The sequence below is a fragment of the Helianthus annuus genome, chromosome 4 (genome assembly GCF_002127325.2).
Source record: "Helianthus annuus cultivar XRQ/B chromosome 4, HanXRQr2.0-SUNRISE, whole genome shotgun sequence".
Taxonomy (NCBI): domain Eukaryota; kingdom Viridiplantae; phylum Streptophyta; class Magnoliopsida; order Asterales; family Asteraceae; genus Helianthus; species Helianthus annuus.
In genome coordinates, this window is record NC_035436.2 from 140,184,443 (window position 1) to 140,208,539 (window position 24,097).

Consider the following 24,097-nt stretch of genomic DNA (forward strand, 5'->3'; position numbering starts at 1 on the left):
CTAAAAAATAATGGCAAACTGACTTTTAGGGTTATTGATGGAGGTGAATGGGAAATGAAATTCAAGGGGAAGGATCCACTAAAAAGTAGATTTTGCCTAAGTAGACTAAGAAGGATTGTGATAATGCCATGTGGTACTTCATATAAGTAGGGAGAAAGGGCATTTTGGTCCTTATAAATAGGAGTGTGAAAATGACATGTGGCACCCCATTTTGTTCTAAAAGATAAAACAAAAAAAAAATCCAGTACAAAAAATCTAGCACAAAAAATCCAGTACAAAAAATATAGTACAAAAAATGCAGTACAAAAAAATATAGCACAAAAAAATATAGTACAAAAAAATCTAGCACGAAAAAATTCAGCACAAAAAAAAATAATAGTACAAAAAATCCAGCACAAATAATTGAGAATAATCAGTAATATACTTTTCACACAAACCTATTTTCAGTGAAATTGGGATATTTAATCAAGCTTATCGTTAATTTTTTTTGTTCAATATTTAATCAGATATTCAATACGAAATTTAAAATTCTTATCAGTAATTGTTTCTTTCACCGCAATTCTTGTTAGATCTGTAACGAAGACACTGAAATTAGGGATTTTTGTTGTTAAATTAGGTTTAATTTGACAATTTGCAGTGTTATCATGTGTTTAAATGCAAAACTGATATATATATATATAGGGTAGGGCTAGATAGAAAACCCTATATATATAAAAAACCCGAGAAAACCCAAGCTCCCGACATTTTTTTTTTTTTGAAAAAAATAACACATGTAATATACATGTTTTTAAGACTTTTGGGCCAAAAAAATCAAAAAAGCGCCGAAGGGATATTTTAAAAAAAAAAACAAGTTTCAGCAATTTTCAGCGAAATTCTGTTTTTTTTGCTTAACACGTGTTAGGAGCTGAAATTTGTTTATTTTTTTAAAAAAAATCCCTTCGGCGCTTTTTTGTTTTTTTTGGCCCAAAACACTCTAAAACATGTATATTACATGTGTAATTTTTTTCAAAAAAAAAAAATGTCGAGAGGTTGGGTAAAAATGGCTTCCCATTTGGGTTTCCAAAGTTTTCTAAGAATTTTAGGGTTTTTTATCTAGCATTATCCTATATATATATATATATATATATATATATATATATATATATATATATATAGGTTTGAGTTCATTTCAGAACTCTAAATAACTACAGAAATTTCAGAACTCCTAATAAACAATCATTTTATATATAAGTTTTTTATATTTAGGATCTTTTTATCATCTATTCTATGTATTTCTTTGATTACATACATGTTAAAAGTAGTTTACATATGTTTAATTGCCAAAATTATATATATGTGTCATAACTAATTACATATATGTAAAAAAACTAGTTTACATATATGTAATTATGAAATTACATATAAGAAATGATAAAGTTACTCTTAACATGTTTGTAATCGTAAAAATACACATAATAAATGATAAAATTATCCTAAACATAAAAATATATAAATAAAAAGATTGTTTATTAGGAATTCTGCGAGTTCTGTAAATATTTATGGTTCTGAAATGATCATGGCCCTAATAAATGATAAAATGAAAACCACCTCCAGTTATAAGAACCATGAGAACTTTTTGATCCGGGGCGAGTTGGATCAAAAAAATTTTTCATAAACGTAGATGCGTGTATTATAAACACATTTGTAAAAAAAATTCAAAAAAAAAATTGTCGTGAGTGTAGTTTTGAGCACCACAAGTTTGTTTTTACGGGTACCGTAAATTTTATTTAAAAATTACAGTACCCGTAACACAAACTTGTGGTGCTCAAAACTACACACACGACATTTTTTTTTTTGAATTTTTTTTTTTTACAAATGTGTTTATAATACACGCATCTACGTTTATGAAAAAAAAAAATTGGTCCAACTCGCTCCGTACGGTGTAGTTCTCATGGTTCTTACAACTGGAGGTGGTTTTTATTTTAGCGGTCCCCTATACTCATGTGCAAAGCACATGACCAAATTTAACTGAAAAAACTAACTGAGTTAGGCCTAAAGGACAAAATGTGTATGATATGAAAACATAGAGGACAAAACTCGTCAATTTTGAACATAAAGTACATCGTCTGAAAATAGGTATAAAGATAAAAGACAATCCTTGAAATTCACTCTTTTTTGTTTTTAGAATAAGGTTTCGTTGTTGTATATTGAAACTGTAGGGAAGGATGTGAATTATCACTAATAGACTTTTCACACAAACCCATTCATCAAGCAATGAAAATGTGATGCTTCTTCTTATTTGATAAACAAACATTTGCTTGCTGAATGTCAAATAGAAGGAAAAAAAGGTAAACAGGCATCCATTAAAGCGTAAGAATTTTTGTTACTTGATTCTTAAGTTGAATTTTGGATTGCCTTTTGAATTGATGTCTAGCATATCTTTTCAATTGTTTGCACATGTGGTTTTACATTCTACAATATTTTTACAACATTCTTCAAAGATCATGTTACAAAAAAATTTAAGGCGAAAAAAATTAGCACAAAAATATAGTACAAAAATCCAGCACAAAAAATGTTATACAACATATTTTTGTAGGTTTTTTTAGTCGTCATATTTTATATAGCAATATGGTACTCAAATTAAAGCTAAAAAACGCTCGATTTTATGGTAAAATTTTATGAAAAAATAATGTTGTATAAAAAAGTTATGAACGTTTAAAAATGAGGGTGGAATATGCATGTGCCTTGCATGTGGAGAGGGAAAGTCAATAAATAGGTTTTTCCCAAGGTACCCTTACACTCCTCTTTTTTCCTACATTTTCATCTTAACCGTTGATTTTAAAAATGAATTGTTAAAATTACTTCTCATCCTAGTATCCTATTTAGGTATATAAGGGGAAAGATCCACTAAAAAGTAGATTTTGTCTAAGTATGGTAAGAAGGATTGTGATAATGACATGTGACACTCCTAATAAGTAGGAATGAAGGGTATTTTGGTCCTTATAAATAGGAGTGACACCCCTTTTGTTTTTTAAAAATACAACAAAAAAAAAATTTAGTAAAAAAAAATCTAGCATAAAAACTCTAGTACAAAAAAAAGATAGCACAAAAAATGTAGTACAAAAAAATATAGCACAAAAAAATATAGCACGAAAAAATCAGCAAAAAATGTAGTACAAAAAAATCCAGCACAAAAAAGTGAGAAAAAAAATTAAGACAAAAAAATTCAGCACAAAAATATAATACAAAATTCCAGCACAAAAAAAAATGTTATACAACATAGAAATACAACACATTTTATGGGTTTTTTTAGTATTCATATTTTATATAGCAATATGGTACTCAAATTAAAGATAAAAGGACACTCGATTTTACGGTAAAATTTTTATGAAAAAATAATGTCGTATAAAAGAGTTATGAGCGTTTAAAAAATGGGGGTGGAATATGCATGTGACTTGCATGTGGAGAGAGAAAGTCCATAAATAGGATTTTCCTAAGATACCCTTGCACTCCTCCTTTTTTCTACACTTTCATCTTAATCATTGATTTGAAAAATAAATGGTTAAGATTTGTTCTCATCCTACTTAGGCAAAATAAACTTTTTATTTGATTTTACCCTAAAATGAACTTTTTATTTGATTTTACCCCAGAAATTCAATACATAAGAAGCTTTTATTTCTACAAGGTATGTGGTTTTTTTTTTTTTTTTTGGAAGTATACGACAATTTTATTTATTAGACTAGTGGGTATGGTTCGGCTCATCCCCACGGGGATGAGCCTTCACGTAGGCGCCACGTAGACGGCTCGTGGGGGATGAGCCAAATGAGGGATGGAGGGGGATGGAGGATGGGGCCCCACCTCATTATTTTATAATATCATATTGTTTAATTTAATAACCAAGTTAATAAAAACTTTATAAAATTTAAAAAACACCACATAAAACAACATAAATAATTTCATTTCATAACATAAAAAAAAATTACATTCCCTAAAAAAAAAAGAAACCGAAAATAAAAAAATAAAAATATTACGTTTCCTAAAAAAAAAAGAAACCGAAAATAAAAAATAAAAAAAATTACGTTTCCTAAAACCTACGACGTCCATTTTTTTTTCACCTCTTCCTTCATCCTCCGATAAACCTCGCGTTCATCCTCCGGAACCGAGTCGAGATCCAACCGCATAATCCTAAAATCTTCCGCTCGAGCATAGTCGGACGACACGGTTTTCTTGTGAGTATACTTTTCGGTCGCGAACTCTTTGAACGAACGGAATTCGTTTATCAAGTCGTCCATTTTTGACGATGCCTTCTCGCCCCTACCTCCACTCGAGCCGCCACCTCCACTCGAGCCGGACACTTTTCGCTTTCCGGCCGCTTCTTTTTTTGCTTTGTCCCTCCCGGGGGGACGTTCCGACTCGTGAACGGGCAACACATCCTCGTCATCTTCCGGGTCGTCGTTTATGTCGATTTGACATCGAGCGGTGGAGCCTCCCGCACTATAGCTTTCGGACTCGGAAGTTTTAGTGCGTTTGGCCGTTGCGACCTCATTTGGAACCGGCTTCCATTTTTGTTCTTTCCTTATAACGTTCCATGCTCGGAAGTGCGGGAAAGGCGTTGAATTTTGGGAGTCCCACTTGGCGATAGCAAGGTTAAGAATATCTTGCTCGTTACTCCCGCTTGGAGGAGAAAGGTAAATTTGGTTATAAATTTGATTAAAGGCGTTGACGACCTTGATCATTTTTCGCCACTTGCCCGAGACGGATTCGACATCACGAGCCTCCCCATGCTCCATAATCGCGTTAAACCTATCCGTTGTCTTCTTCCAAAAACTACTACCCGATTGGTTGTTTCCTAAAATTTAAAAAATAGTGCATTAGTAAAAAAAATAAATTTCATAAAAAAATAGCAAACCGAAAATAAAAATAAAAAAAATTATACCGACTATCGGGCAAGTAGAGGCCTTAGCATACGCCATAGCTAGCGCCTCCTCTTCTACTTTCGTCCATTGCCTCCCCTTTGCTCTCGGTTTTTGCGCGGTTTCGGGTTCAACCATCTTTCCCTTCCCCTTCTTTTTTTTGCGCGTGAGCTCTTGCGGTGGTGATTCGGGAACGACTTCTTCATCATCATCTTCAACTTGAATCGGGGGTTGCGCTTGCGATTGGAGTTGTTCAAACGTGTTGCGTTGCATGATTTGTTGGAGCGCTTGATATTGTTGAACTTGTTGTAGTTGAGACATTTGTGAGAAGGCGTTGGGTGTTTGTTGGAAACCCGAAAACGGAAATTGCGAAGCCCCCCACGAAGGATCCATAGTCGGAGTGTAAGCGGGACTCGAAAAAAATTTAGGTTGGTTCGGATTGGGATTATTCGGGTTGGGGTTGTTTGGGTTGGGGTTGTTTGGGTTGAATGGATTCATGTTTGGGAGAGAATGGTATAAAAAATATAGAGTATTTTTATAAAAAAGGATGAGAAATGGAGAAGAATGGGAGTAGAATGAGAGAAAATGGTATAAAAATGGATTGGGATTATGGTATTTATTTAAAAGGAAATTGAATTTTTTTTTATTAAAATAGCCGTTAATCAACGGTCCTTTTTTTGAAAAGAGGAGCGGCACACCCGGCGGTGGGTGGCCGTTTGTGATGGAAGCCGGGCCAGGGGGGCGGTGTGGGGGTCCGGCGCCGGGCCAAGCCGGCCCCCATACCTTCCAGTCTTAAATATACATCCTTATCTACAATATTTCATTACATGTAGGTATAACGGCATCGATTAGAGTTATTTGATGAGAGACGATGACCTTCAATTTATGAACAGGGTCAAAGAGTGAAGGGAAACAATTGGTTGCAAAACCTCCGAAACATGTAGTATCAAACTAAATTGTCTTAAATGTCTTGATGTTTTCATTTCTCTATTCACTTATCTTTAGTATCAATATTGTTTTGTTTTGTGTTGTGTTGTGATCGTTTATATTTGTTCTGACTTTTCGGTATTTAATACTTTTACTAATATTTTATTTGTTTTATTAACCATTAAATTTTTAATACAAAGTAAATTATAAACACGTATCATAACCAGTCAATAAGTTTATAAGTCTGCATAGAACTTTACAACATGTGATTAAGTTTATGAAAAGTTTATAACTCTTATATAGCCAACACATTTAATATGTCATACTTTTTGTATGATTTTAATTAAGTTGTTAATCATAAATAATTTTTTATATAAGTAACTTTCTCGAGCCCGAGAAGCAATCCCGGATGATAACTTAGTACATAGATATATAAACAGAGAGATAGAATGACAAGAATGTGAGAAAAGATTTTAGGGGTGCGAGAATAAGATGAGCCTTTATTTTTAGTTGCCCTACTGCAGATTTAGTAGGTCACAGGTCACCCATGCTAATGCCACTCCCACCTAAGCACATTTAATTGTGGAATACTCTTCTCATTCGCCATCATTAAGCTTAAAATGCATTAGTAATTATTATTAAGCTTAAAATACGTTAGTGATATTTGAGGCAAAACATTCCTTATACCATAATATCATTTATGTGGATACAACCATATAAAACGATGTGATACTCGTATAAGGTGTTACATTATCGGCCTTCTCTAAAACATATTAGTTATTCTACATAAGATTCTGGTTTCTAAAGGAAACGTAACGTATTCTTACGATTACAAGCTTAATGATAATTATTTTTTAAGTTAATTAAAGACGAACACCAATCAATTCAACGTTCTACCAATTCAAGATTGTTAACAAGCCCTCAATATGTACCTAGAAATTATGTGTGGTAACAACCATCAACTACTTGTATCTATAGACAACTTTCTTATTATGGTTAGTGTCATTTAATTTGAAACTTCATCTATGAAATAAATTTAAAGTGCTACAAAACTTTAGCTATAATATAATATTTAATAACTCTATCGATTACATGTTATGAAATTAATAGTAAAAGAAAACCAAATAAATAAATAAGTTCTATCATATCATATAATAATAAAAACTAATGTGAGATCTAGTTATGGACTTCAAAATGATAAGTTTATAAAAGAAAAAGAGTTAAATGTCATTTTAGTCCTTATAGTTTGGGTCATTTTACTAGTTTAGTTTAAAGTTTTTATTTTTTGTATGTGGCTCCAAAAAGTTTCACCATTGCCATTTTAGTCCACTGGGTTAACTTCATCTATTTTTCTGTTAACGAGAAGTGGAATTCAGTCATTTTATATGGCCGAATTGCCCTTTTAGTTAACAGAATTACATATAAAATGACCGAAATGCCTTTCTCGTTAACAGAAAAAATGGATGAAGTTAACTCAGTGGACTAAAATGGCAACGCTGAAATCTTTTTGAACCCACAGACGAAAAATAGAACATTTGAACTAAACTGACAAAATGGCTCAAACTAGAGGGACTATCCGTACATTTTACTCAAAGAAAAAAGATAATGAAAACAATCAAGAAAAAGATAATGAAAATAATCATTTGAGAAAAATGCAATTTGCGTCCCTGTTGTGGTATGTGCCAAACATCAACCTGAGCCCCTAAATTCATTTTTTGGTTTTTTGATGTCACACCCCAACCGATGGCGGAATCATCGGGGCGCGGCACTGAGCGAAACAGATTGTTCAGAAGTTTCCATAACAACTAACATACAATTCAGTTACACAACACGTCCCATACCGTGTCCCAAACAATATCAAGTTATCATAGAAATCAACTAAACAATATGGGAACTGTTCCGACAACTCAAATTCTTAATTATTACAAACCGAAAGTAAATATTGTTTTAAGACCTCTAGACGGCTATCCGTAAATCTTACCGACTACAGGTGCCAGTACAAGATCTACAGATAATTATGGCCCTGGAGCAGGCACGTGGACACTGTCCTAAGGTCACAGGCTCCTAGAAGCTTATTATTGCCTCGCTTCCCTAGCACGCTAGTAGCTTAAACACCTGTCACATACGTTAAAATAAAAGTCAATACATATAATGTAAAGGTGAGTACACAAGTTTGATATAGCATATAGAGTTCGAATAGTTTACGCATAACCAAGCACGTACACAAGGGCAAACGATGCATGTAAATTATCAACATGGGACCATCGATACCAATGACTTCGAGTTGACTGTCCGAGACAGTTCGCAATACATGATTACCACCGTAATCCATGCAAGTAATTGTCCTTAGCAACCCCCGTGTGAACGGGTGCTGAGTCCAAACTGTAGTACTACGTTGCTAAAGCAGGCAGATAGCACTCCACGTGTAAACATAATAAACAGCAATCATTTAGACAAGTAATACATGCAAGTAGGTTAGCGTTCAAATAGTTTGTGTTGTTTGTGAATTTGATAGATTACGTATGTAACACCCAAAAGTGCTGAAAGCAAAAAGGGATCGAGTATACTCACAGTGGTTGATTGTGGATTGAAGGGAGCACTGAGAATAGGTTAGCCTGAATAGTTCGATAACACAACGATGAGTAACGCGGAAAAAGTAAACAATGTACTTGGATCGAGTAGGCCATTCGATCGGACAGCAGTTCGATCGAGTGGACTGTTCGATTGGTTTGAAAGTCCGTTCGAACATCCATTCGTTCGGCTGGCTGGCTCGATCGGCTGGTCTCTTCAAGTGGATTGTTTCTTCCTTTGATGTGAAGGATGTGTTTGTGTATGATGGTTTGTACTACCTTTCAAGTTGGTCGATCGAACAGCTGTTCGATCGGTTAGCCCAACCGATCGGTTAGCATTGCATTGTTTTCAAATATGTCACTCGATCGGTTGGTATGATCGATCGGGTGACATTTCAATGTTTTGAAGAGTCTAAGTGTTTTGAAGTATAGTATCTCATGATTCGAGCAGTAATGATTACAATCGAGTGGCGTAGTCGATCGAACAGTACCTCGTCAATACTACACTTTGTGAGTTGGTGGGTCTAAGTGCTAGTCGATCGGTTAGCCTAGCCGATCGGCCGGCATAGTCGTTCGGTTGGGCTGTTCGATCGAACAGCCTAGCCGTTCGGCCAGCTTCTCGATTCGGTGAACCTATCACTTAACACTTGGTTATTCCCGTTAATTGTTGATGTTTTAGAGATATTTTGACTACGAGTTGAACCACAGAGCTGAAGTTCCTACTTAGTCTACTGACTCGAGCAGGAATCACCCAAGCTCGGCCAGAGGCGGTTTGGAACTTAAGTTTAACGTTTAACCCGGAATCGGTATATCTCTCGGTAGAACCCGAATCTTGAACCATGTGTTTGTTTAGAATGGTTTATAAATCGGTTCAAGCTCGTTTTCACCGGTTTGAGTGTAAAAGAGTTGAAAGATAGATGAAAACCCATCTTCCAATCCTTTTCCACCGTGAAATGTTAAGATCTTTGGAAGATTTTAAGTTATTGATGTGGAAATCGGTTAGATCTAGCTTATTCATGGTTGAATGAAGTCAAGAACATGAAGTTCTTGATGAACACCAAGAACACCATGATGACATCACTCAAGAACACCTAGATCTTGGTGATTTCATGGATGAAATTCAGATTTTGAAAGATAGAAAGATGGAGAATCGATTAATGAACAAAAACGTACAAAGATTAGAGCGAAATACTTACCGGTTTGAGAGAAATCTGAGATTTAGTGAGAAGAAGAGGCTGGTCGGTCAGAGCTTTTCCAAAAGTGGAAAGCTTGACAAGGACAGCCCTATTTATAGGCTTCCAAAAGAGGAAAGGTCAGCTGATCGAACAGCATCCCTGATCGAGCAGCTGTCCGATCGAACAGCCTGTTCGATCGGCTAGCCTGTTCGATCAGGTTGCCCTGTTCGATCGGCTTGCCTGGTTTTTGAGTGTTTCGCGACGATTTTTGATATTTCGACTTAGAACGATGATTTGAGGATGATAGAATTCCTAATCAAATTACTTTTAGTTCCAACTACTATATCTAACATACAAGCATCCTTACACCACGGTTTGGATTCGATTTCGATTGAGTTTGATTCACCTTTGAGTCTTGATTGATTTGATTGATTCACCACACACTTTAACATAAAAGTAAACATGCACAAGTAACACATAAGGCACACACACACGTATAAAAAGTACTAAAATCCCCACACTTGAGTTCGATGATTGATTTGATTAGCTTGATTATTGATTGACTAGCTTTATTGCATTGTTACTTCCTATCATTCACAGTCGGTCGTCGATTCACAGTTCGCTTAACGGTCGATTAGTTTGATTATACAACACTTACTCCAAATAATACGAAAATCAAAATGAAACTAAAATGAAATTAATCTTTATTAATCTTTAATTCCAATAACAGTCAACACTTGACTTTGACTTTGACTTTTGGAAAACACGGGGTGTTACAGTCTCCCCTCCTTTAGGGAATTTCGTCCCGAAATTAGGCCGAGAACCGTACATCGCCGTGTGATTTTACCAATTTGATGCTTCAGATCTATCTGAACAACTGCGGGTACTTGGCCTTCATGTCACTTTCGAGTTCCCAAGTGAACTCCGCGCCTCGTTTGCCTTCCCATCGTACTTTTACAATAGGAATGCGAGAGCGTCTGAGTTGCTTGGTCTGTCGGTCCATGATTTCGACAGGCTTTTCCACGAAGTGTAGCGTCTCATTGACCTGAAGATCGTCGAGTGGTATTATTGCGTCGTGGTCGGCTACGCATTTCCGAAGGTTTGAAATATGGAAAGTCGGGTGGACATTGCTGAGTTCCTCCGGTAATTCGAGTTTGTAGGCAACTTTACCGATCCTTTCCAGAATCTTAAAAGGTCCAACAAATCGAGGCGCAAGTTTCCCTCTTTTGCCGAATCGGACTACTCCCTTCCAAGGCGATACCTTTAGGAGCACGTAGTCGCCAACTGCAAATTCGCGGGGCTTGCGTCGTTTATCGGCGTACATCTTTTGTCTGTCCCGGGCCTTTACCAAATTTTCCCTTATCTGGTGGATCTTGTCAGTCGTTTCTTGCAAAATCTCGGGCCCAGTCAATTGTGAATGACCGACCTCGTGCCATACAATAGGCGAGCGACATCTCCTACCATACAAGGCTTCGAAAGGTGCCATTTCGATGCTGGAGTGATAGCTATTATTGTACGAAAATTCGACCAATGGTAGGTGTTTGCTCCAACTACCACCAAAATCGATAACACACGCACGGAGCATGTCTTCAATAGTACGAATCGTTCTTTCAGTCTGCCCGTCGGTTTGCGGGTGGAATGCGGTACTCAAATTCAGCGTCGTACCAAGAGCTGCTTGAAAAGTTTCCCACAATCTCGATGTAAACCGAGCATCGCGATCCGAAATGATGTCTCGAGGCGTACCATGATTCTTAATGATCTCGTCGGTGTAGATTTGGGCTAGCTTGGCCACCTTATAGTCTTCTCGTATTGGCAAAAAGTGGGCTGATTTGGTTAGACGGTCGACTATAACCCAAATACTGTCGTGACCTGATGGCGTGGTCGGAAGCTTAGTTATGAAATCCATAGCTATGCTTTCCCACTTCCATACGGGTATCGGCGGTTGTTCGAGTAAGCCTGAAGGTCTTTGGTGTTCAGCCTTGACTCTTGCACAAGTTAAACAGCTACCAACATATAGAGCAATATCCCTTTTCATCCCAGGCCACCAGTACTTGTAGCGAAGGTCCTGGTACATTTTGTCCGCACCGGGATGAATGGAATATCGGGATTTGTGGGCTTCGTTCATGATGATCTTTCGCAAATCTGTCCTCCTCGGAACCCAGATTCGATCCAGATAATAGAATATCCCGTTGGCTTTGCTCACGAGCTGAGTTCCATCGTGATAGATTCGTTCTTTCTTCAACGTACGCTCGTTAAAGCAAGCGTGTTGTGCTTCGCGGATGAGAGCTTCGAGGTTATACTGAGCCTGGATGTTTCGAACACCTATCACGTAATTCTTTCTGCTGAGGGCGTCTGCAACTACATTCGCCTTGCCTGGGTGATAACGGATCTCACAGTCGTAATCGTTGAGAAGTTCTACCCATCGGCGTTGACGCATATTGAGTTCTCTCTGGTTAAAGATATGTTGTAAGCTCTTGTGATCTGTGAAGATCGTACACTTTGTACCATACAGGTAGTGTCGCCAAATCTTTAAGGCAAAGACAACTGCGCCTAGCTCGAGGTCATGGGTCGTATAGTTCTTCTCGTGGATTTTGAGCTGTCGAGATGCGTAAGCTATAACCTTGTCTCGTTGCATGAGAACACAGCCAAGTCCAAGGTTTGAAGCATCACAATAGACAACGAAGTCATCGCTTCCGTCCGGCAGTGTAAGAACTGGTGCATGGCACAGCATGTGTTTGAGGGTTTGGAAAGCAGTCTCCTGCGCGGTTCCCCACACAAAAGGCTTATCTTTATGAGTAAGGGAGGTAAGCGGTACAGCAATCTTTGAGAATCCTTCGATGAATCGTCGGTAGTAACCGGCTAATCCGAGAAAAGAGCGAACTTCTGACGGATTCTTTGGCGTAACCCATCCCTTGACTGCCTCAATCTTTGCAGGATCAACGTGTATACCCCGACTATTCACAATGTGACCCAGAAATTGAACCTCCTCCAACCAGAACTCACACTTGGAGAATTTGGCGTAGAGTTGGTTTCCCTGAAGCAACTCGAGAACCAATCGCAAATGCTGCGCATGTTCGGCCCTCGATCTAGAATAGATCAGGACATCGTCGATAAATACAATGACGAAACGGTCTAAGAACGGTTTACACACGCGATTCATCAGATCCATAAAGACCGCGGGTGCGTTGGTCAAACCAAAAGGCATGACAACAAATTCGTAGTGGCCGTATCGGGTTCGAAAAGCGGTTTTGGGTATGTCTTCTTCTTGAATCCGCAACTGATGGTAGCCTGAACGTAGATCAATCTTGGAGAAACACTGAGCACCTTGTAGTTGGTCAAACAGATCATCGATTCTTGGTAAGGGGTATCGGTTCTTGATGGTCAGCTTGTTCAATTCCCGGTAATCGATGCACATTCGGAACGACCCGTCCTTCTTTTTGACGAAAAGGACTGGTGCGCCCCATGGAGAAGTGCTCGGGCGAATAAAGCCTTTTTCAAGTAACTCCTGGAGTTGGTTTGAGAGTTCTCGCATCTCAGATGGAGCGAGTCGATACGGAGCTTTGACCACTGGGTTGGCTCCTGGAATCAGGTCGATTCGAAAGTCGATATCACGACTAGGAGGTAATCCAGGAAGATCATCAGGGAACACCTGAGGAAATTCTCGGACAACAGGAACATCATTGACTTCAACTTTCTTTTTCTTGTCCGTCTCTGCTACAACAATGTTGGCCAAGAAGGCTCGATATTCCTTGCGGAGATATCTGCGAGCTTGAAGACAGGACATGAGCTTGAGATCTTTCGCAGTAGTTTCACCATAAACACATAGAATATCACCACTAGCTAGCACAAAACGAATCATCTTATCGGCACACACAACTTCAGCATGGTTTTCACGAAGAAAGTCCATGCCTACTATGACATCGAAGCTTCCGAGCTGCATTGGAATGAGATTAATCGGGAATACATGATTGTTGAGCTTGAGGGTACAATCACGGAGCACAGAATTGACAGCAATGGTTCTTCCGGTAGCGATTTCTACTTCGAAGGGTGTCGAAAGATAAGAGCGCTTACGTCTAAGAAGCTTCTCAAATTCAAATGACACAAAGCAGTTATCGGCTCCAGTATCAAACAAACATGATGCATATATACCATTCACAAGGAACGTACCATTGACCACGTTGTTATCAGCTTGAGCCTGGCGTGCATTGATGTTGAAGGTTCTGGCGTGAGCGGCTTGTTGTTGAGGCTGTTGTTGTTGTTGCTGGGGTTGTTGAGCTTCTTGTTTCACCACCCTGTTCGGGCACCGGTTTGCGAAGTGGTTAGGGTCACCACATGCAAAGCAGGTCCGAACATTGTTTGCCGGGGCCTATGCAGCTTGTGGAGCTTGAGGAGCTTGAGGAGCAGGGAGTAGAGCCTGGTTGACAGCGGCTTGAGCTTGAGCTTGACGGGGACCATAGCGGCAATTCGCAGTGAAATGCCCGTAAACGTTGCAGTGGACACAGAAACGGCAGGCCACACCCACCGGGTGATGATAAGAACATGTAGCACAGAGTGGGTGGGGGCCGGTGTACGCACGCTTCGCTGGCGGCGCATTGATCACTGGTGCAGTGCGCTGTGGTTGTTGCTGTTGTGCTGGCACAGACTGAATGGGAGCAGCAGTGGTTGCGGCAGCGCAACTCTTGTTCTTCTTTCTCCTTTTTGAAGACTTGGAGGCTTGGGTAGTGGTGTTATCGGTTGATGCTGCGGTGACTTGATGCAAAGACTTGGTTTGTTTATCCCAGAAACCAGCCTTCACTCGCTTGTCGTTAATCTCAGCGGCGAGTAGGTAGGTTTCCTCGATCGTTGCGGGCTTGGAGGCGTGAACAAAATCTGCGACACAATCCGGAAGAGCACGGATGTATTTCTTGATGGTCATGTCAGAAGTCTTGACCTGGTCGGGACATATGATACTCAATTGCTTGAAACGGGCGGTGAGACCAGCATTGTCTCCCTCCTTTTGCTTGATACCCCAGAACTCATCCTCCAACTTTTGGCGTTCGTGGGGAGGACAGAACTCGTCCATCATGATCGCTTTCAATTCTTTCCACGTCAGCTCGTATGCAGCGTCGTTCCCGCGCTTGTTCCTTTCGGCGGTCCACCAGTCCAAAGCTCGTGACTGGAAGACACCGGTAGCATTGAGAGTACGGAGGTGATCTGGGCATCCGCTTTGACGAAGGGTGACTTCTACCGAGTCAAACCAATGAAACAGAGCCGTAGGGCCATCTTCACCGGTAAACTCTTTTGGCCCACATGCCTTGAATTGTTTGAAGCTAAAAGTAGCTTTGTTGGGATCTTTGGGCGTGAGGGTTCGGGATTCCTCAGATGACTTGCTTGCGTTCTCGAACACATCACTGACGGCTTTCGCCAGGGTCTTAGAGATGATAGCAGCCAGACGTCGATCTCTTTTCTCCTGGCGGGTAAGACGCGAGCGTGATCTCGGTTGTCCAGATGACGACATGGTCTGCAATAGACATCGTCACAGGCTCAACACAACGAATTCGAGTCTCACACGTTCTTAGATCTCTAAAGCTTAGAATCACGTCGCATCTCTCGTCACGTAACACATATAATCACATAAGCACATAATCATAGAGGCACATAAGCACAGAAGCAATTAGGGAACATAAGCACAGAAGCAATTAGGGCACATAAGCACAGAAGCAATTAGGGCACATAAGCAATTAAGCAAATAGAGCACTTAATTTCCTAAACACGTACGCATTTTTATCACAGAGGCAATTAATGTCACGTAATTCCTCCTAACAGTACGCAGTAGCACACTTAGTTTCCTAACCGCCTCTAAGTTTTGAATATAGCGGTCACATACAACACATCGAGTAGCTTAGTATGGCGTAGCGTAGCATACTGGTTTCGTTTAGATCACATCAACAGGGATTTGAATCGAGATAGGATAGCAACAAAGGTCACGCAGATTGATAACAAATGGAGTAACCAACAAATCTTAAAACACGTAAACAGGTAAATCATATAAAATCAACAAAGCAACACTTAAAATCGGAAAATGGATTGTCTGCGGCTACTAGACTTTGACTAACCATGGCAATTTAACTATTCACAGTTGACTTGTCGTCACTTTCGACTCTAGGGGACATGTTTCTGCCTCGATTCTTGGGCATTATGCATGCGCATTCTAGGTCATACTCGTGAGTTCAGATCGTTGGAGTCCGTCAATTGCCTCGGCGAGATAAAATAAAGTTGGAATAACTGCCAAGGTTAGGGTTTCACCCCTAGCTCAGCAATTTCTTCCTTGTTTTAAGAAAATCTAGAGGAAAGTTTTCATCAAATTACGGGTTTCAACCCTAATTTGGTATAATTCTCCCCCGTTTGTTGATGGAAATTCACACAAAATAATTGGCAAAAATTTGTAATTTAGGCAGGAATTTGCGGGTTTCACTCCTAATCCCGTCCAAATTACGAAATTTGGCTCGGAGTTCGGATGTAATGATAGAATAGAAGGAAACAACATAGAATAAGCACATAAACTTGGTCTCTTGGTTCCTAACTATAGTCTAGGTCTCTAAGGCAGCGATCCGGACTAGATCGTGTCTAACCTAATTCCCTATAGTTATGGCTCTGATACCAACCTGTCACACCCCAACCGATGGCGGAATCATCGGGGCGCGGCACTGAGCGAAACAGATTGTTCAGAAGTTTCCATAACAACTAACATACAATTCAGTTACACAACACGTCCCATACCGTGTCCCAAACAATATCAAGTTATCATAGAAATCAACTAAACAATATGGGAACTGTTCCGACAACTCAAATTCTTAATTATTACAAACCGAAAGTAAATATTGTTTTAAGACCTCTAGACGGCTATCCGTAAATCTTACTGACTACAGGTGCCAGTACAAGATCTACAGATAATTATGGCCCTGGAGCAGGCACGTGGACACTGTCCTAAGGTCACAGGCTCCTAGAAGCTTATTATTGCCTCGCTTCCCTAGCACGCTAGTAGCTTAAACACCTGTCACATACGTTAAAATAAAAGTCAATACATATAATGTAAAGGTGAGTACACAAGTTTGATATAGCATATAGAGTTCGAATAGTTTACGCATAACCAAGCACGTACACAAGGGCAAACGATGCATGTAAATTATCAACATGGGACCATCGATACCAATGACTTCGAGTTGACTGTCCGAGACAGTTCGCAATACATGATTACCACCGTAATCCATGCAAGTAATTGTCCTTAGCAACCCCCGTGTGAACGGGTGCTGAGTCCAAACTGTAGTACTACGTTGCTAAAGCAGGCAGATAGCACTCCACGTGTAAACATAATAAACAGCAATCATTTAGACAAGTAATACATGCAAGTAGGTTAGCGTTCAAATAGTTTGTGTTGTTTGTGAATTTGATAGATTACGTATGTAACACCCAAAAGTGCTGAAAGCAAAAAGGGATCGAGTATACTCACAGTGGTTGATTGTGGATTGAAGGGAGCACTGAGAATAGGTTAGCCTGAATAGTTCGATAACACAACGATGAGTAACGCGGAAAAAGTAAACAATGTACTTGGATCGAGTAGGCCATTCGATCGGACAGCAGTTCGATCGAGTGGACTGTTCGATTGGTTTGAAAGTCCGTTCGAACATCCATTCGTTCGGCTGGCTGGCTCGATCGGCTGGTCTCTTCAAGTGGATTGTTTCTTCCTTTGATGTGAAGGATGTGTTTGTGTATGATGGTTTGTACTACCTTTCAAGTTGGTCGATCGAACAGCTGTTCGATCGGTTAGCCCAACCGATCGGTTAGCATTGCATTGTTTTCAAATATGTCACTCGATCGGTTGGTATGATCGATCGGGTGACATTTCAATGTTTTGAAGAGTCTAAGTGTTTTGAAGTATAGTATCTCATGATTCGAGCAGTAATGATTACAATCGAGTGGCGTAGTCGATCGAACAGTACCTCGTCAATACTACACTTTGTGAGTTGGTGGGTCTAAGTGCTAGTCGATCGGTTAGCCTAGCCGATCGGCCGGCATAGTCGTTCGGTTGGGCTGTTCGATCGAACAGCCTAGCCGTTCGGCCAGCTTCTCGATTCGGTGAACCTATCACTTAACACTTGGTTATTCCCGTTAATTGTTGATGTTTTAGAGATATTTTGACTACGAGTTGAACCACAGAGCTGAAGTTCCTACTTAGTCTACTGACTCGAGCAGGAATCACCCAAGCTCGGCCAGAGGCGGTTTGGAACTTAAGTTTAACGTTTAACCCGGAATCGGTATATCTCTCGGTAGAACCCGAATCTTGAACCATGTGTTTGTTTAGAATGGTTTATAAATCAGTTCAAGCTCGTTTTCACCGGTTTGAGTGTAAAAGAGTTGAAAGATAGATGAAAACCCATCTTCCAATCCTTTTCCACCGTGAAATGTTAAGATCTTTGGAAGATTTTAAGTTATTGATGTGGAAATCGGTTAGATCTAGCTTATTCATGGTTGAATGAAGTCAAGAACATGAAGTTCTTGATGAACACCAAGAACACCATGATGACATCACTCAAGAACACCTAGATCTTGGTGATTTCATGGATGAAATTCAGATTTTGAAAGATAGAAAGATGGAGAATCGATTAATGAACAAAAACGTACAAAGATTAGAGCGAAATACTTACCGGTTTGAGAGAAATCTGAGATTTAGTGAGAAGAAGAGGCTGGTCGGTCAGAGCTTTTCCAAAAGTGGAAAGCTTGACAAGGACAGCCCTATTTATAGGCTTCCAAAAGAGGAAAGGTCAGCTGATCGAACAGCATCCCTGATCGAGCAGCTGTCCGATCGAACAGCCTGTTCGATCGGCTAGCCTGTTCGATCAGGTTGCCCTGTTCGATCGGCTTGCCTGGTTTTTGAGTGTTTCGCGACGATTTTTGATATTTCGACTTAGAACGATGATTTGAGGATGATAGAATTCCTAATCAAATTACTTTTAGTTCCAACTACTATATCTAACATACAAGCATCCTTACACCACGGTTTGGATTCGATTTCGATTGAGTTTGATTCACCTTTGAGTCTTGATTGATTTGATTGATTCACCACACACTTTAACATAAAAGTAAACATGCACAAGTAACACATAAGGCACACACACACGTATAAAAAGTACTAAAATCCCCACACTTGAGTTCGATGATTGATTTGATTAGCTTGATTATTGATTGACTAGCTTTATTGCATTGTTACTTCCTATCATTCACAGTCGGTCGTCGATTCACAGTTCGCTTAACGGTCGATTAGTTTGATTATACAACACTTACTCCAAATAATACGAAAATCAAAATGAAACTAAAATGAAATTAATCTTTATTAATCTTTAATTCCAATAACAGTCAACACTTGACTTTGACTTTGACTTTTGGAAAACACGGGGTGTTACATTTGAGCCCCTGGCCTTATAAATTCAAAACAGTTTGAGTCCTTCTGTTACAGTGCCGTTTGTTTGACTGTTTGAGCTAGGGGTAAGACCGTCTTTTTGATTTATTTCTCTTCTAAAAACCCCAAAATTCACTATTAAGCCCTAATTTAGTCCCGCCAAAAACAAAGGCAGTTGATTGTGCAATCCCGATAACCCCAAATCGATGGTGTTCACATGGCGACTTCGTCCTCAAGGTCAATACTACGATCCTGAAGATATATATGGTAAGTTGATTGTGTCTTCTTCTTCAGGGGTATGTGCCATTTTCGGTTTGTTGAGAATGAGTTTGATGTTCTGATCATTTGTGTTAACAGGGAATGAACCCAGACTATTTTCGATAAAGATTAACCATGGAGGTGAGTTTACTGATTATCCAGGAAGGGAATATGTCAACGGAAAGGTTAGTTACATTGACTGGGTTGAGTTTGAAAACTTAAGTGCTGTTGTTCTTCGTGAAATGCTGAAAGATATAGTTTACTCTATAGATGATGTGTTCAATTATTTTGTTAAAGATCCTAATGTGTGTTTGGATTTTGGTCTTAGACACTTTACTGATGATGATGAGTTAGATTATGTGTATGACCAACTTAGAAGAGGATGCAAGTTAGTAGATTTGTATGTTGAAATAGGAGACTCTAGAATCAAGGATTCAACTGCAATGAGCCTGGCTTTACTAGATAATGTGGGTGAAGATAATGTGGTTGAGGGTGAGTCAGAAAGTAGTGAGGCAGTTTCTGAGGGTGAGTCACAAAGTAGTGATAAAGAGAACAGTGATGAAGATGGTCCAGATTACACATTTGATCAGGAACCAGATAATCCAGTGTTTGATTATAAAGTAGATATGAGTCAGTTCAAGGCATGTGTTGACTTTGATCCTGATGAAGTCAATGAGACAATTAAGGATGCTAGAAATGAGAATACTGAAGAACTTAGGCAGAAAGATATAACTTGTGATCATGAGGATTTTAGTGATAAAGATGATAACTGTACACTGCTAGACAAGGTTGCGAAGAAGGTAAGGAAGAAGAGAAAAAATACAGGTAATGTTAGTGACTCATACCTCCCATTTTCAATTGGTCAATTAATAGCAGATAAAAAACAATTGAACGACATGGTTAAGACATATGCTGTTAAGAGTAGAAGGCAGATTTATATATTAAAAAATGATAAGTTGAGGTTCAGAGTTATTTGGACATTTAGGGGATAAGGGATTATATGTATAAGGTCATTAAGGGTATATTGGACATTTAACGATAGTCAAACAGTCAAATAAACGAAACTCAGACGGAAGAACTCAGAGTGTTATAAATTCATAAGGTCAGGAGCTCAAAAAACCAAAAAATGTATTTAGAGGCCCAGGTTAATATTTGACACATACCACAGAAACGCAAATTGCATTTTCTCTAATCATTTGTTTGTCATACTTTTTGATTTCAAGCTTCACAAACCATGCCTCCAAAATTCCTCACTCTTGGCTGACTCCAATAGCCATCAGTGGGTCCAACCCCACTTCACTACGTGCCCTGCCCTACCCTCTCCTCATTTATAAATATCCACATCATCCCTACCGGTCTCGAATAAACCCTTTCACGCCGTTGGATATGCCCCGTGCTTCTCTCCTTTCAAATCCAAATTAAAATATCCTTTTTCATTACACCAAGATAACATTAATTAGCTTCTAATCTTCCAGTAATCTCACGGATATTCTCAACAATATTCTTCGCAACCGTTTATATGCGTGTCGCGTAAACATACAACTCTTGCATCCCTCAATGGCTGTGAGAGTAAAACGTGTCACTGATCCGTTAGATGATCGTGTCAAGAACCGAATCGTTGCTGCGTACCATAGCAGCGGCAGCGAACACAGCGGCACCGCCAGCCATATCAGTGACGACGATGATGATTCATCTCATTCCGTTCATTCACTCTCTTATCTTCTTCGTTGTTTCGATGAAGAAAACGATGACGACGATGCGATCAACACGGATGAACAAGACGTAAAGCCTCGTGCACACGAAAGTGATTCGGATTTTTCGGATTCGGATTCGGATCAAGGCGAAGAAAAACTGGAAGAAATTAATTCGACAATGCGTAACCTAAACGTTGATAGGTTTAGAAACGTTCTGTTCTCGAATGTTTTGGAAGCTATGGCTGTTTTTCGCTGTTTAAAACCTAACACACAGATTCTCAACCGTAACGTCATGATGTTTTTACAGAAACTTGGTTACAACGCCGCGATCTGCAAAACAAAGTGGCGGAGCTGCGGCGGACTCACCGCCGGTAACTACGAGTTCATCGACGTCGTTCAGTCCGGTTCCGGTGTTCGTTACTTCATCGACGTCAACTTCGCCGGAGAGTTTCAGATCGCCAGACAAACGAATCAGTTCCGGCGGTTTTTACAAAACTTGCCGGTCGTTTTCGTCGGAAAAAGTGCAGATCTGAAGGTGATTGTGAAATTGATGAGTGATGAAATAAGGAGGTCGATGAAATGTAGGGGATTACTGCTTCCTCCGTGGAGGAAAAACCGGTTCATGCAGAATAAGTGGTTTGGGCCGTACCGGCGAACGGTGAACTATATTCCGGCGAATATTGCTTCTTGTTTGACGGTTCCAGTTAACCAGATGACAGCGAACGTTAAATGCAGTATGATTGGGTTTAGTGTTGTTGACAGTGCTCCGTTACTCAACGCGGCAACCCGTACAAGATAAATTAAAATATTTCGTAATCTGGAAATGCTGCAATTTGACTTTTTTTAATCAGATAAGATAACAAGGGTAAATACAATATTGATGTTTCGCTCCAAATCTACTAATCAATGTTAAAAGTGTATAGTTCTTATAATATATTTATTGTAAAAATCGAACGCTATTTATTTTTATGATTTTCGAATTTGATGCTAATTAATTGTAGTGTTTTTACACTGTCGGTATCATATTTAGTTTTTCTGTTTACTTATTTTCAGTTTTTAGTATTTTTAGTACCGATATCAATATCAGTTTGGTTCACGACTAAATCACAAAAACGAATGATAATTTTTGGATGGTTTACGATTTGATGGTTAAAAACGTTCTCTAAAAAAAAAAAAAAAAAAAAAAAAAACTAATTATTTGTCATCATCAAAACTGATCGATCATTAATTTTATTTAGTATAATTTTGTTGTTAGCATTAGTTCAGAAGTATATCTATATACTCTATACGCCTTAGTCAACGTTGGTGAGCCATGAACTGCCTTATTTTCTCATATCTATATACCCTATACGCATTAGTCCCGTTTGATATGTGATCACAAAAGCGGTATTGCTAGGCCGCCTCGCTCTTATCCAGGAGGTTACTTGCGCATTGACTCTAAAATGTAATGATATTTACAACGACCCCTTCCTTATTTTTGTTTTTTCTATAGTTCTAGTTTTATATATGTGTATATATTGAATTTTTTTCCTTTAATTAACTTAAATTTAATTAAACAATGAACCGAACACATCATTTTTGGGGGTTTCCGATTGTGTCGAAATCAACCAAGAAGAAACAAGCCCGGAGAGATGGAAGAAAAGACGCAACGATACGTTTTATAAAAGAAATCATCATGTCTTAGAAATCCAAACGTATCAAAAATCAAATGACGTGCTTTAAAAACTTGAACATCCAGCTAAAAATTGGACACTTGTTTGCTACAGTAAAAAAAACTCACATACACTAAGTTGCATTCTAAAATGTAATATAATATAATATGTGATATTAAACACAGAAGACGCCGGGGAGTGGCCTCGGGAAGGGATCGGGGGGCTGGCGTGGTGGGGGACCCCATCGGGGAACACCCCCACCTCCGGTCGATGATTCGGTGCAATTGGGGAAACTTCCCCGTCCTCCCCGATGATTGTTGTTGGTGATGTTTGTTGTTGTTGTTGATTGGAGAGGGAAGATGATGAGGTGAAGGGTAACCTGTTGGATATTATGTCCGGTTCGATAAGTCAACGCTGCCGACCGGGTCTTCACCCGTAAGAGTTAGACCTTGGGCAACGAACTAAAAATCCACTTAACCCGTTTAACTGGTAATTACGAACCATATACGAGACAGATCATAATTATTTTTATGATCATAAGCGGGTATTGAACTGAGAGACGGGGACATGGACCGAGTGGGACAAGAACACTCTTGCATCGCCACATGTCGCGCACCTACATCGCAGCCAATGGCATCACATCCAGGGGATCTTCTCGCCACTTGTCATGCACCTATATTGTGGCCAATCAAAGCACATGCAATTTTGCATGTGTGACACTTGGCGAAAATGCATGGGCCTTCATGATCTATTTAATGGGTCTTTAGGTCTTACATTTTGGTGAGTGTGTGTGTAGGATGAACAAATGTAGAGAACACAAAATGCTCCCAACAACACCCAAACACAACCGGCCACCATGCCTGCCGCGGGCCGTCGCCGCCCCGCCGCCGCCGCCGTCGCCTCCCCGCCTCCGTCGTCCCGCCGCTGACCGCTACTTTCCGCCGCTGCCAGCCGCCCCTGTTTGTCGCGGTCCGCCGCCGCTTGGCGCCGCCTCGATCGACGCGTTTCGTTGGTTTGTTTACTAGCACTTGTTCGTTGAACCTCGGTGTCTCGACCGGTTAGTCATTAACCGAGGTATATTTTTCTCATCGGTAGTTAAATATATTTTTTACTGTGCTCGTATTTGTATGTAACCGGATCCTGTTGGGTTTCATTTTGTTGATCACTTGTTTTTATTTCCGCTGCGTTTTTATTAATTAACTTGCTTAATTAATTATCTATTATTTATTGAACCGGGTTTTGATAAATAAAATTTTAACCGATCACCACGGAAACCCAACAGTGGTATCAGAGCTTTGGTTACAACATACGAGTCGGTACCGGTCTTTTAACCGGAGTTAGAGCACAAACTTTATTTATTTAAAGTTTATGATCTAAGTATTTTTAAGGGCACTTTTATTTTGGTCAATATTTTATTTGTTTTGCTTGATCAAAACATTGTCCGGTTTATTTTGTGATTGTTGTGCAATGTGTAAATCCGGCCCGACCTTTTT

General features: G+C 39.4%; 1 protein-coding gene across 1 annotated transcript; it reads left to right on the plus strand.

Moving 5' to 3' along the window:
* Positions 1 to 20,389: 20,389 nt before the first annotated feature.
* On the plus strand, positions 20,390 to 21,943 carry LOC110936503. Its single transcript, XM_022178913.2, has one exon. It carries the CDS (start codon positions 20,816 to 20,818, stop codon positions 21,749 to 21,751), a length of 936 nt encoding a protein of 311 aa, XP_022034605.1. The 5' UTR covers positions 20,390 to 20,815; the 3' UTR covers positions 21,752 to 21,943.
* Positions 21,944 to 24,097: the final 2,154 nt, after the last annotated feature.